Source organism: Dermochelys coriacea, chromosome 26 (genome assembly GCF_009764565.3).
Source record: "Dermochelys coriacea isolate rDerCor1 chromosome 26, rDerCor1.pri.v4, whole genome shotgun sequence".
NCBI classification, from domain to species: domain Eukaryota; kingdom Metazoa; phylum Chordata; order Testudines; family Dermochelyidae; genus Dermochelys; species Dermochelys coriacea.
The window spans coordinates 13,810,629-13,825,788 of record NC_050093.1 but is presented as its reverse complement, the minus strand read 5'-3'; the positions used below and the strand labels follow the sequence as shown (position 1 = coordinate 13,825,788).

General features: G+C 50.7%; 1 protein-coding gene across 2 annotated transcripts in view; it reads left to right on the top strand.

The window, feature by feature from the left end:
• Positions 1–8,333: 8,333 nt before the first annotated feature.
• The window catches only part of TCF7L1 (transcription factor 7 like 1), a 105,346-nt gene continuing 98,519 nt past the window's right edge, over positions 8,334–15,160 (top strand). Inside the window, exons 1-3 of one of the 2 annotated variants that reach the window (XM_038384909.2) lie at positions 8,334–8,604; positions 8,695–8,761; positions 10,497–10,627. In XM_038384909.2, the coding sequence (XP_038240837.1) occupies positions 8,410–8,604; positions 8,695–8,761; positions 10,497–10,627 (393 nt within the window). In that variant the 5' untranslated portion in view covers positions 8,334–8,409. The remainder of the gene's footprint in view (positions 8,605–8,694; positions 8,762–10,496; positions 10,628–15,160) is intronic. The other variant, XM_043503041.1, reaches the window with a different exon arrangement.

Below are 15,160 nucleotides of genomic sequence, written 5' to 3'. Positions count from 1 at the left end.
TCCTTGTTGCTTTCAGCATAGATGTGAGGAGCCGAAAAGGCCGAGGGCCCCTATGTTCTGTTTTATACCCTTAGTCTCATGTGCTTGAACGAAAGTGTAGGCATGTCTGGTGCATATTGCTATGTCCTCAGGAAAGGGTGAGCAATTTCTCTGGCGTGGCCTTGTGCCAATGAGTCATTGAATTGTAGCTCCTTGGCTGGACAATGGCTGGTGATGCTTGTTCAGCACCCACCCGGGTGTTGGTTACCTCCCATGTCATTGTCTCTGGAGAGCCAGTATCTGGGCACCTCCCAAACCCACAGCATATTTTAGTGACAACCACACAACACAATCTCATAACTTCATATGCACGAATAATAAACATATTTAGATAGAACAATGGCTTTCAGCAGGTCATAACCTTTCCCCTGATATCTCACATGGCATGCTTTATGTGAAATATCGCAATTATATATAAATGATGAATATGGGGGTTACAGGGCGCTCTCCCGACATATATTTTCCTTGATATAGCTTGAGCTACATAGGTACACAAAAAGCATTTGAGCTTTCGATCAACCAGCTTCATTAGCTCAGCACTTTCTATGTCAAAACCTGTATCTACTGCAGGGGAGCTTTGATTTGGAAGCTCAAGCTTTTCTTGGCTCACAATATTGTGAATAAAGGGCAAAGGGGTGAGGGTCTAGGCAATCAGATGGTGGAGTCTGTCCCCCCTGATTTTCACTATAATGCTGTGTTGTGGTATTTCACTGTGCATGCATCTTGCACCTCTGTACTCAAGGTGTTACTTTATTTTGCCACTGTTTTGAGGAATAGGGGGTCAGTGTCTGATTTTTCTAATGTAGGAGCCCAAGTGATCAGAAGATATTTGGGGGAATTACTGTTTCCTTTTTAATTTTGTCTGTGCTGTTTGTCATTAACCAAGATTGTATTGGCTGTTGATAGAAATAATTTTGTAAAATGGACAAAGAAAGAGATATGGCAGGTCCTCTTTGACATGGCTGTGAAATAATAGGTCAAGATCTCTTATTACTCTTCAAGATCCTCAATGGAATTAGCCCAAGATACGTCACAGAGCCTCCATTTTTCCATGGTTGCTCCTCTTGAGAGCCAAGTTCCTCAAAACTATGGAACCGTACATTCTGAAGGAGAATAGTGCATGTCTGCATGAGAGGTTGGAAATCCCTCCCACAGGAGGAAGGAATGACCATGAAGCTCACGGTCTTCAGAACAAAGTGTTAAATGATTTCTTCAGCTTCCACAGCCAAATTGAACCAAGGAGTAGAAATCTGACAAGTACTGAGACTACTGCCTAGCATGGTGACCAATATTGTCTCATTGTTTCCTTGTAGTCCCCCATCTGTCTCTGTCCCTCTGTTGTGTCTTTTCTCTTCTATTTACATTGTCAGCTCTTTGGGGGCAGGGACCATCTATTTGTTCTGTTTGTACAACGCCTACCACAATGGGCTCCTGACCCGCAAGTGGGACTCACAGCCATGCCCCATCTTTTTAACAAAAGAAATATTGAGTGCAGAATTCATGTCCCCCACAAATTCCCTCCAGCCCCCCTCAGAATAATACATTGTCAGGGAGGTGCTGCAATTACACCTTTCACCCACCAGGGGCTTCTGTGGCGTCAGCAGCTGGCTCACCGTTGGAGCAGCCGGGCGCAGAGATGGAGGGGGCATTTTGGTCTTGGCCCCCCACCCCACCACTTCTACATAGGTTCTGGCACCCTTGGCTCACAGGCGCTACCCCAATTAAAATAGAAAGAGGAGAAGACAAGAGAGAAGGAGGGGGAAAAAGCCAAAGTCCCCACTGATTTGGGGAAGTAGGAAGAATTAGGGCACTGGTCTATTTTGATTATGACAAGAACTGGTTGAAATTATTTCAATTACTTTTTCATTGAGGTTTCAGTTACATTTTGTGGAAAAAAAATCATGTTAATTTTTTCAGATTTTGACAAGATTTTGAAACAAACAAAAAATCCAAAACTATTGGTTTCATGATCGTGGGAAAAAATCCCCTTTCCTTTCACTTTAAAAAACAACACTGCTTCTATTCACCTGGGTAAAAAAAGGAGAAAAAATAGAGAAAGCAGGACATTTCCCACCAAAACAAAAAGTAATGTTATTGAAAAATTTAATTTCAATTTTTTGTCAGGAAATGAACAATACAGAACAAACCGTTTTTAAAATTTTCCCTTCAATATATTTACCTTATATTGACCAATACTAGTTCTGACATTTGTGTAGGGAACTCAGCACAGTGTGTAAGAATTATAATTTAATAATAATAATGCCTAGCTCTTACATAGAGAGACATGGTGGGTGAGTTAATTTCTTTTATTAGACCAACTTCTGCTGTTGAAGATATTACCTCACCCCTGTGCTAGGCCTCACCACTGCGTATAGCTCTCGTATAGTGCATTTCATCGGTGGATCTCAAAACGCTTTCCAATTTTTAATGTATTTATCCTCACAACACCCATGTGAGGTAGGGAAGTGTTGTTATCCCTCATTTACAAATGGGGGAGCTGAAGCACAGAGCGGGGCGGCAATTTGCATAGGCCAATGGGACGATGGAATACCCTTGCAGAGACTGTCATTGACTTGAGTGGTAGAGGAAGGCCGAGCATACCTCTCCACCTTCCACCCCGCCAGTATGTGACACCAGCAATTGTAATATATGAAAAGGAACCAATATATGTGGAACACCTGCGTTTGGTTGTGCCTCATGCCCTAATTAACTGATTGTAATGTTCTTTGAATTATAAAACCCGTTTTTAAAGGATATCTTCTCACTGTGACAATTATAAACCTGTTTCTTTTAAAAAAGAAAACTGGGAAAACAACTTATATTCTAGCCAACTATGACAGCTCCCGTCCATGGGTTATTTTAGGCCTTGAGCTCTGGGCTTCCAATCCCCAGCACAATGCACTACTGCTTCATACATGAGTAATTGTCATTTATGGAGAGCAGCCACTAGAGGTGGACTTGACACACACTTTACCAGTGGATTATCGAACAGTTTGCTAGACGGCAGTATAATCTTGCAGATCAGGATTCCAAGAGTCTAGCCCTGATTCTGGCACAGTAGTATAATGGTTCGATGAGGTGCTGTATAGAAGTGTCAGAAGAAGAGGTGCTGAAACAAACTGATATTTTTAAGTATCAAATCACCAGGTCCAGATGATCCAGCCGTATGGTCTGAAGGAGTTCAAGTATGAAGTGGCTGAGCTGCTGGCAAAGAGATGTGATAGCTCATAAAAACAACTACTGTACCGGAGGACTGGAGGATGGTAAATGCTGTACAGTAGAACCTCAGAGTTATAAACACCTCAGGAGTGGAGGTTGTTCGGAGCTCTGAAATGTTCATTACTCTGAAGAAAACGTTCTGGTGGTTCTTTCAAAAGTTTACAACTGAACATTAACTTAATACAGCTGTGAAACTTTACTATGCAGAAGAAAAATGCTGCTCTCTCTTTTTTTTTAGTGGTTTACGTTTAACATAGTACTGTACTGTATTTGGTTTTTTGTCTCTCTCTCTGCTACTGCTGCCTGATTGTGTATTTCCAGTTCCAAATGAGGTGTGTGGTTAACTGGTCAGTTCGTAACTCTGGCGTTTGTAACTCCGAGGTTCTACTGTACCTGTATTTAAGAAAGGTTTCAGAGAAGGCTCTAGGGGTGAGCTGGGGAATGACAGACCAGTGAACCATACATCATCTGTATCTGATAATCTTGTTGAAATTATAACTAAAATTAGAAGAATAAAACACCTGGAAGATTATGATATGATAGGGTCTAACCAATGTGGTTTCTGTAAAGGGAAATTTTGTCTTAGATTGTCGGAGCAGGGCCTGCTTTTTTGTTCTGTGCTTGTCCAGCATCTGGCACCGTGGTCCATGACTATGACTATGGGGATATAAATAATAATCTGTTAGAAGTCAGGTAAAGGAAAACCACTGACGTAATGTATTTAGATTTTCAAAAGGCCTTTCACAAAGTACTTCAGAAGAGGCTACATCATCATGGGGTGAGAAAAAAACTTTTGTCATGGATCAAAAACTGGCTAGAAGAGCGGAAACAAAGAATAGGAACAAATGGCCAATTTTCATCATGGCAAAAGGTTAATAGCAGGGACCACAAGGTACCGTAATAGGTCCAGTTTTGTTTAATATATTTATTTAGCAAGTGAGGTAGCAAAATTTTCAGCTGACACAAAGTTATTTAGGTTAGTCAGAATCAGAAAGAACTGTGGGAAAATTCAGAGAGACCAAACCAAACTAGGTGAATGGGTAACATGATGGCAGATGAAGTTCCATGTTGATAATATAAAGTAATGCACATTGGAGGAAAACATTTGACACTGAAAGGCAACAGATTCAAAACTGAGCAAATACTTTTCACTCAAATCATCACTAGACTGTGGAACTCACTGACACAGGATATCATGGGTGCCAAGAATTTAGTAAGATTCAAAGGTGGATTGGATGTTTATATTGATAACAACACCAAGACTAAGAGTTAATGCAAACTAAGAGTTTTGGAAGAGATATACAACCTCATGTTTCAAGGTTCAAACACATCTCTAATGCTTTGGGAGATCAAGAACCAAGTTTTCCTGGCAGACAGATTACACCACATCTTTCAACTGTGCCTTGCACTTTCCTCTGAAGAATCTGGTCCTGGTCCCTGTCAGAGCCAGGATACTAGACTAGATGGATCACAGGTCTGATCCAGTCTGGCAATTCCTATGGCTATGTAACCAAAGCCCATTTAAAGTGACTGAATGACTAAATCGTGGAGTTATCCTATTACAGACCTGAGTTCTTGTCCTACCTCTGCCTGAAGTTACCTTCTGCAACATCTTTCCTAGTCCAGAGCTTAACTACTTTTATAGTTAGAATTTTCTTCCTACTATCTAACCTAAACCTTTCTTGCTAATGATTAAGCCCATTACTTTTGTCCTACCTTCAGTGGCCATATAGAACCATTGGCCACCATCCTCTTTATAACAGTCCTTAACATATTTGAAGACAGTTATCAGTCCGCTTTCCTCAAAACTAAACATGCCCAGTTGTTTTTAAATTTTTAACCTTTCCTCATAGGTCAGATTTTCTAAACATGAGATCATTTTTAACAAGTTTCAGAGTAGCAGCTGTGTTAGTCTGTATTCGCAAAAAAGAAAAGGAGTACTTGTGGCACCTTAGAGTTTAACAAATTTATTTGAGCATAAGCTTTCGTGAGCTACAGCTCACTTCATCGGATACATTTTCCACTCAATGCATCCGATGAAGTGAGCTGTAGCTCATGAAAGCTTATGCTCAAATAAATTTGCCAGTCTCTAAGGTGCCACAAGTACTCTTTTTCTTTTTTTTTTTTTTTTTGAGATCATTTTTGTTGCCCTCCTCTGGATTCTCTCCAATTTGTCCACGTTTTGCCAAAGTGTGGTGCCCAGAATTGGACACCGTAGTCCAGCTGAGCCCTCACCAGTGCCAAAAAGAGTGGGACAGTTACCTTACATGCTACATTCATTAATACATCCCAGAATGATGAGCCTCTTTTGCAGCTGCATCAGATTGCTGACACATATTCCTTTTGTGATCCACTATAACCCCCTCCCGAGGCTTTCCAGCCGTACTACCACCTAGCCAGTTATTCCCCATGTTGTAGTTCTGCATTTGATTTTTCCTTCCTCAGTGCACTTGTCTTTATTGAATTTCATCTTGTTGAATTCAGACCAATTCTCCAATTTATCAAGGTCCTTTTCAGTTCTATCCCTATCCCCCAAAGTGCTTGCAACCCCTCCCAGCTTGGTGTCCTCTGCATATTTTATAAGCATATGCTCCACACCATTATCCAAGTAATTAATTAAAATATTAAATAGTACTAGGTGCAGGACTGATCCCTGAGGAACCCCATGCCCTCCCAGTTTGACAGCGATCCATTGAGAACTACTCTTTGAGTACGGCCTTTCAATCAGTTGTGCACCACCTTATACTCATTTCGTTGATACCGGACCGTCTTGTGGGACTGTGTCAAAAGCTAAGGCACATCTACTGTTTCGCCCAATAGTTTGGGACTCCTGGATACCTGGGTTCCAGCTCACTGCACGTTGCTGTAGGGTACAGGTTGAGCGTAGCCTGCCTTTGTGGCAGAGACAGCCTGATTCAGCCTACATGTGGAACATGCTGCAAAATCCAGTGCACCTGAGAGGTGTACCTGCGTGAATGGTGCAGGGGAGGAACAGAGCTGGAAAGCGGGTAGTAGTGCGGTGTGGGGAAGGACACCTGCAGGAGGTGCGTGTGGGGTAGAAGGGCTGGCCGGAAGGTGACGCTCACAGGCGCTATGTGGGGGGATAGCTGGGCAGGGAGAGAACACTGGTAGGGGTTGTGTTAGGGGTAATTAGAGGAGCTGGCGTGGGGGAGGAGACATCTGTAGGCAGCTGGCTTTGCAGGGATTGGGAGGAGTATGCTTGGCTGCAAGAGCTCAGCAGGACGGGGTGGGGGAAGTAGCCGTGGAGGGGAGGAGGGGTGCAGGGAGGGTTAAATTGGTGCGGGGTGGGCAAGAGGGGGCATTTGCAGAAGATCATCTGCTGGGTGGAGGGTACTTATAGGAACGGGGGTGATGGTAGCAATGTCGGGGAGGCACTTGGGAGAAGCAACGCTGGGGGATCAGTAGCAGCACAGGGGCAGTGGCAGGAGTTGGGGGTAGCAGTATAGGGAGATAGGGCAGTGGGGGGGGTAATTTGCTGGGCTAGGTGTGATAGCCTTATCAGGAGGCACTGGAGGGGGAGCAATGCAGGGGGCAGAGCGGTGGGGGGCTCTGTGAGGAGCTGGAAGTCCCAGCCCTAGGAGTGCGGGTCTGTGCTAGGGGCTGGGGGTCCCAGCCCCATGGGGCAGGACAATGTGAGGAGCCGGAAGACCCAGCCCCAAGGAGGCAAGCTGGGGGGACTGTGAGAGGAGCTGAGGGGCCCAGCCCGGAGGGGCTGGGCTGTTTGAGGAGCTGGGGGTCACAGTCCTGGGGGGTGGGCTGTGTGAAGAGCTGGGGATCCGAGCCCCGGCAGGCGGGACCATGGGAGGCTGTAACATGAGCTGGGGGTCCCAGCCCAGGGGGATGGGAGTGTGGGGGGGCTGTGAGAGGAGCTGGAAGTCCCAGCATTTGGGGGGCTTTGTGAGGAGCTGGGGGTCCCAGCACTGGGGTGGCTGGGCTGTGAGAATAGCTGGGGGTCCCTGCCCAGGGGGGATGTGACGAGCTGGGTGTCCCAGCCCGGGGGTCGGGGCTCTGAGAGGAACTGGGGTTCCCAGCCTGGGGGGCGCTGTGAGGACCTGGGGGTCCCGGCCCTGGCGGGTGGTGCTCTGTGAGGAGCTGGGGGTCCTGCCCTGGGGGGCTGTGACGTGCTGGGGGTCCAGCACTAGGGGCTCTGGGAGGAACTGGGGGGAATCCCAGCCCCTGGGGGGCAGAGGGCGTGGGGGGGCTGTGAGTGCAGCTGGGGGTCCCAGCCCAGTGGGGGACAGGCAGTGGGGGGCTGTGAGAGGAGCTGGGGACCTAGCCCAGGTGGGGTGAAGCCATGGGGGGCTGTGACAAGCTGAGGGTCCTGATCCCAGGGGGGCAGGGCGTGTGAGGTTCTCGGGGTCCTGACCTGGGGGGCTCTGTGAGGTGCTGGGGAACCTGTGGGGGGGCAGGGCTGTTATGAGCTGGGGGTCCCGGCCAGGGGGGTGAGGGTGTGAGGGGAGCTGGGGGTCCCAGCCCGGGGGGGCCGGGCTGTGAGGGGGTCTCGGCTGGGGGGGCCGGGGCTGTGGGGGGAGATGGGGGTCCTGGCCCGCAGGCTGTGGGGGGAGCTGGGGGTCCCGGCCCGGGGGCTGTGGGGGGAGCTGGGGTCCCAGATGGGGGGGCGGGGCTGTGGGGGGCCGGGGGTCCCAGCCCGGGGGCTGAGGGGGGCGCAGAGGGTCCCGGCCGGGGGGGCGGGGCTGTGAGGGGAGCTGGGGGTCCCAGCCGGGGGGGCGGGGCCGGGGGGGAGCTGGGGGTCCCGGCCCGGGGGCTGTGGGGGGCGCAGGGGGTCCCGGCCCGGGGGGCGGGGCTGTGAGGGGAGCTGGGGGTCCTGGCCAGGGGGGGCGGGGCTGTGGGGGGCGCAGGGGGTCCCGGCCCGGGGGGGGCAGGGCCGTGGGTCCCGGCCCGGGGGCTGTGGGGGGGGCCGGGGGTCCCGCCCCCCCCCGGCCGGTGTCAGCTTGCAGCGCGAGCTCCACCCCCCCGGCCGGCCTCCCGACCCCCCCGGGCCGGCGGGCGGGGAGCGAGCGAGGGGCCGGCCCCGCCGGCGGGGGAGCGGGGAGGGAGGGAGGCAGCCGCGCCCGCCCGCTCCGCACTCGGCCGGCGCCGCGCGTCGAAGTTGGGCGGGCCGGGCGCACCATGCCCCAGCTGCCGCCCGCGGGCGGCGACGACCTGGGCGCCCCGGACGAGCTGATCCCCTTCCAGGACGAGGGCGACGAGCAGGACAAGGGCGCGGGGCGCGGCTCGGCCCACGGGGACCTGGACGAGCTCAAGTCCTCGCTGGTCCACGAGTCCGAGAACCGCCGCGCCAGCGCCTCGGGCTCCGACTCGGAGGTGAGGGGCCGGGGGCCGGGGCCGGCCGGAGGTGGGGGGCCGGGGCCCGGGGCAGCGCTCACCCCTCTCCCCTTTGTGTCTCCCCCGCAGGCGGAGCGGCCGCCGCCGCCGCAGCCCCGCGAAAGTTTCCAGAAGCCGCGGGACTATCTCGCCGAAGGTACCGACCCCTTCCCCGGGGCCCCTGCCCCCGCTGCTCCCCCTTGGGGTCCCGGCCCCCCGCCCCCCTAGGGCTTCCCCCCTGCCCCCCAACCCGCCCCCGCCCCCCTGGGGCTTCCCCCTGGGATCCCTCCCCCCCTGTTCTCTCCGGGGCCCCGGCGCCCTGCCCCCCAACCCGCCCCCCTGGGATCCCTCCCTCCCCGTTCTCTCCGGGGCCCCGGCCCCCTGCCCCCCAACCCGCCCCCGCCCCCGCCCCCCTGGGATCCCTCCCCCCCTGTTCTTTCCGGGGCCCCGGCCCCCCGCCCCCCTGGGGCTTCCCCCTGGGATCCCTCCCCCCCTGTTCTCTCCGGGGCCCCGGCCCCCTGCCCCCCAACCCGCCCCCCTGCGCTTCCCCCCGGGATTCCTCCCCCCCCGTTCTCTCCGGGGCCCCGGCCCCCTGCCCCCCAACCCGCCCCCGCCCCCTGGGGCTTCCCCCCGGGATCCCTCCCCCCCTGTTCTCTCCGGGGCCCCGGCCCCCTGCCCCCCAACCCGCCCCCCTGCGCTTCCCCCCGGGATTCCTCCCCCCCCTGTTCTCTCCGGGGCCCCGGCCCCCTGCCCCCCAACCCGCCCCCTGGGGCTTCCCCCCGGGATCCCTCCCCCCCTGTTCTCTCCGGGGCCCCGGCCCCCTGCCCCCAACCCGCCCCCGCCCCCCTGGGGCTTCCCCCTGGCATTCCTCCCCTCCTGTTCTTTCCGGGGCCCCGGCCCCCTGCCCCCCAACCCGCCCCCCGGGCTTCCCCCTGGGATTCCTTCCCCCGTTTTCTCCGGGGCCCTGCCCCCCAACCCGCCCCCGCCCCCCCTGGGGCTTCCCCCTGGCATCCCTCCCCCCCTTTAGTCTGCTCCCCCGCTCCCGCCCCCCTGGGGCTTCCCCCTGGCATCCCTCCCCCCCTTTAGTCTGCTCCGCCGGGGCCCCTGCCCCTGCACCCCTGCGCTTCCCCCTGGGATCCCTCCCCCCCTCTAGTCTCCTGCCCCCGGCCCTCTGCCCCCCAACCCGCTCCCGCCACCTTGGTGCTTCCCTCTGGGATCCCTGCCCTTCCCTAGCCTGCCCCCTCTGCTCCTCCCGTCCCATGCCCCTTTCCCCAGCCCTCTTTCCATCCCTTCTGCCTCACAGCTCCCCACTCTCTTCCCTCCCCAGCTGCCCCTGCCCGCTTGCCCCCCTTCTGCTCCTTCACTCCCCTGCTCCCTACTTCACCGCCCCATGCGCTTGTGCTCACCCTCCGTCCCCTTCCCTTTCCCCCTGGATCCCCCTCTCGGGGGCCGCCCCCGGCAGTTCGCCTTGGACGGGAAGTTTCCCTCGGGTCCCTGCCCGGCTCAGGGTCCCAATCCCGGCCTGGCGGATACCCCAGCCCTGCAGTGCTCCTGGGTGTTTACATCTTTCGGATACTTGCAGACGCTTAGCAAGACTTTTAACCTCTTTGTTTTCTTCCTCCGTGTCCCTCGCCCGCCCTCAGACTTTCTCCTCCTCCTCCCTGCCTGCCCACCCCTTCCTCCCTGAGCTAGGCTTACTCCAGGGAAGTAACCTGAGTGTAGATACTGGAGCTAACTCTGCAGTGAAGACCTATTTCCTCCCTTCTCTCCCCCCCCCCCCCAGCTTTAACAACTTCAGCCACTGCTACCATCTTCCCACTCCCGGGCCCTTGGCCTGCTCCCAGCCCCACCCCTGTGAATGCCCCTGGCTGAGCCTTTTCTTTTCTCCCCAGTAGTGAGAAGACAGCAAGATGGAGGTTTCTTTAAGGGGCCCCCATATCCAGGTTACCCCTTCCTGATGATCCCAGAGCTGGGCAGTCCCTACCTGCCCAACGGAGCCCTGTCCCCTGGCGGTGCTCGCACAGTAAGTGCTGCTCACTTTGGTTTGGCCCCTCTGCTGTCAGGAGAACTCCTTTCTCCCTGCAGACACCGTTCAGCTGTTCTTTCACCTTAGCTGAGGAGAGACCCCTGATGTCCAGGGACAGTGAATGTGGTCTGGGGGGGGGGGGCGGCTTTTGCTGTCTTGCAGAGTAGAAATGTCTGTTCTGACTCTTGTTTTGTGGTGTTGATTGCATAAAAGTGAGCTTTTGGAAAGTAGCTTGAGACAGCATTTTCATCCTGCTGATCTAACGACAGGAGTGCTGGGGAGACTGCCCCTGTGGTGAAGTTAGATTGTTTTATTTGGAAGCTGAAAAGACGAGTTGGGTGGTTTTTCGTATCCTCATCCCTTTCCATGGGGTGCATATGCTCCTCTTCACAAAGCGAGACCTCTAAAGAATTGGCAGGGATGAGGAAAGTGGCAGAGTTTTGCTCCCTGATTCATTCTTCCTCCTTCCTGGGTTGATCATTCAAGCTGATGCAGGCAGCGTGTAATACCCTTGTAGATCTCCACTGAAGTCAGGGTCCATCCCCATGAGGATCAGTTTGTAAGGTTGGGGCCCAAACTTGTCCCTATTGCTCTTTAGGAAGTTATACGGTGTCGGGTTAATGATCATATATTTCAAACAAACACGCACATGCCCTGCTTTATTTGACTAATATTCCCTTAGATTATGAAAATAGAACTCCAGAATATCAAATCTAATTTTCGTTCTTTGATGTTGTTTGTTCACTTTTTGCATTGGAAAAAGCTTGGAAGCTTTTTTGCTTGGAAGGTGAAAATAAGCCCCCTTTCGCTTGCTGACATGCAGTTTCATTGGGGGTGAGGCCCATGTTTTCACGCTGTGGCCCCAATCCTGCAATTGAATGGGCAAGGGCAGACCCTTGTACCTGTGCAGAGACCTAGTGACTTCACTGAGATGGCACAGGGGCTCCTGTGCCCATCTGATTGCACGATTGGGGCCTCTGTATCATGCTCAATGTTAAGAAACCCTTTAGGGGCTATTGTAATACAAATGATAATGCATTAGTACTATGCTCTGATGCTTGGGTTGCAAACATTGCTCAGGAACGTTTGCTTTAAAATTGAAGATTCCAATGCTGCAATTTGTTGCTCATACGTGGATTTCTGTGCCAGCGCAGACCCCCAGTGTATTTAATGGGGGCAGCCCATGTGGACACAGCAGTCGGCCTGTGTGTGACAAATTGCAGGGTCAGGGCCGTGGTGTGTGTGTTGTAATTTCATGGAGTCATTTCTCTTGGATCTGAGTGTTGTAAAAACTTTTTCTTTTTTTTTTTTTTTTTACCACATAGGCACCAAAAACAAGGGATAGACTTGACTTGACTTGACAGTGTCTCTTTAAGGAATATTTCAGGGGAAAATCCAAGATTCTCGCTTGGTGATGGATTTGTTTTGCTTAACTAGTTTCAGAGCAAGACCCCCAGCTCTTATCTGCTGGGGTGGAGCAGTTGATTCTGCAATAACTTTAAGTTCCACGCAAAAGAAACGTGCGTGCTGTTTGATTTCTGACTCCTGCCGTTTAAAACTTGAATGTAAATTCTGGATGGAAAACTAATAAAGAATCCAGTGGGGAGCCCTGTTACATGTGTAAACCTGAGAAACCTGACCATGGTTTTCTTCTGTTTGCCCTGCTTTTCTCATTTAAAGGGATCTCTTAGACTTTTTAAAGCTGTTAATGGGCTGACATTGTCTGTCTCTCCATCAGCGTTTAAAGAAGTGATTAAGCAAATTGACCAAGCGTTAGACAGAGTGCAAATGAGAGCAAATTGGAATTCCCCAGAACACAAACCAATGCCCCATCCCCAAATCCTCCTCTGCCCTTAGGAGCTCATTGTGTTCCGGTGGCCATAAGAGGTTCCCTGCCTGCATGCTTATCCCCAAACAGGAACCTATTATTATCCTTTCCTTGGTGAGGTGCACACCTTATCAATGATCAGTGCCCTCCTCTGGGCTTCTGATTTAATTCTGGAACTTTTGTCGTTTAAGGTGAAGGGCCTGAACAAGATAAATGTGATGCCTGATTGGCTCTTAATAATGATTAAGAGAAGGCTGAGAAACTTTCCTAGCAGAACCGGTTAATTCTGCTGTCATCGTGCTTTTCAGCAATTGGAAGCTGCTCTATTCACTTGTGGCATTAAAACATACCTGGGGCATGGATGGCTTGTTTCCTTGTATGTCTGAAAGCAACTGGCACAAGGACTTGTACAAATAATGCTCTAAACTAATAGGGTTAGTTAGCATTGAAGGCTTCTCAATTCTTGTATGTTTTATTGCTTTGAAATAAAATCCTTTTAGTGACGTCCACTGTTTGGCCAGGTTTTGATGAATCCATTATTCACACTTGCCTTTGCTAAATTATTGATAGGAGGATTTTACATGCATTTCTACAAAGAGAACATAGAACAAGGTATTGTTCCTTTAACTTGTGACTTAAATTAATGCTAGCTTGTTTACACCTATCTCTAAAATACGTTATCTAATACCAGCTGGCTTGAACAGTCATTTAGTGTTAAATGATGTTTGAATTATTAGCCATTTGGTTGTTTGTTCATTAACATGGGTCAATACTGCATTCAGCTGTATGACATAACTGTATTTTAATTATACAGTTACTGATAATTAGGCATTAGAACTTTTGGCCTTTCGTTTAGATCTTAACAGCTAGACTGTACTTGCCTCGAGGGCATGATTATACAAATATGCCTGGGTGGCAGACAGTTGTGTGATGGGTAAAGGTTATAGTTGCAGTTTGTCACCATTATTTGTATTAATAAATTTCACAGATGATACTTGATTGGGCGGAATTGTAAATACCAGTGAGGATAAGAAATAATAAAAAGGGACCAAGTAAGATTAGAAACATTAGCCATAAAATAATTAATATTTTTATTTAATAAATCTTGGAATACTGGGGAAATTCAAGACGACCAGAAGCGAACTAATGTGTCCATATTTTAAAAGGGTAAACAGGATAACCTGGATAATTATAGGCCTGTTGGCCTGACATCGATCTCAGACAAAATAATGGAACAGCAGTATGTGACTTTGGGTATATCTACTCTACCCGCCGGATCAGCGGGCAGCAATCGATCCAGCGGGGGTCGATTTATCACGTCTACTCTAGACGCTATAAATCGACCCCTGAGCGCTCTCCCATCGACTCCTGTACTCAACAGCTGCGAGAGGCGCAGGTGGAGTCCACAGGGGAGCGGCAGCAGTCGACTCACCGCGGTGAAGACACCACGGTAAGTCGATCAACTTAGATCAGTTCTCCCCCCCCTTCCCCCCTCCAGTGTAGACCAGGTGTCAATCAAAAAAGAACTAAAGGATGGTCATATAACTAAGGCTGGTAAACGGGGCTACTTAGCTGAAGACCACAACTTGGTACAATTTTTAGTGGGACTACAAGTGGTTGATAAAGGTAACTGTGTTGATGCAATATGCTTGGACTTTTTAGGCATTTGACTTAGTACTGCACAACATTTTGACTAAAACACTAGCATTGTTCAAAACCAGTGCAGCACATGTGCTTAAAAACAGGTTGACAGATCTCAAGACATATTTGTTAATGGGGAATAATAATTGAATGGGGGTATTCTGATGGGATTCAGCAGGGACTTCTCCTATAGGATTAGGTTGAGGATGTTTTTTTCTGATATCTGGAAGAAAATATAAAATTTCATGTAAAGTTTGCAAATGTCACTAGTATTGGTGGGGCGGTAAATGATGATGAGGGCAGGTCACTGATACAGAGTGATCTGGATTTTTTTGGTAAGCTTGACACAATCAAATACAATTTAGCCAAATGCATGATACATCTAGGGACAGAGAAGGGAGATCATGCTTACAGAATGGGAACTGCATCTTGGAGAGCAGTGATTCTGAAACAGACTTGGGATGATGGTGAACCACCAAATGAACTTCAGCTTCCAGTGTGATTCTGTAGCTAAGGGCTTGTTTACATTACCCGTCTAGACGCGATAAATCGACCGCCGAGCGCTCTCCCGTCAACTCCGGTACTCCACCAGGGCGAGAGGCGCAGGCGGAGTCAATGGGAGAGGGTCAGCCGTCGACTTACCGCAGTGAAGACACCACGGTAAGTAGATCTAAGTACATCAACTTCAGCTACGTTTTTCCTGGGATGCATATGTAGGGGAACAATGAGGTGGTGTATTTATGTATACACCAGAGGTGAGACCATTACTAGAATATTGTGTCCAGTTCTGGTAACCACACTTCAAAGAAGGTGCTGAAAATTTGGAGAGTGTTCAGGGAAGAGCTACAAGAGGATTTAAGGACTGGACAACCTGCCTTACATGGAGAGACTTAAGAAGTTCAATCTATTTATCTTATCAAACAGAAGGTTAAGAAGCTATTTGATCGCAGTCTAAATTAGCCACCCAAGTTGATGATGTGTGGAGGACTTGTTATTCCAGCAGACAGAAGCATAAAAAAAAAAAAAATCCAACAGTAGGAAATAGAAGCTAGACAAATTCA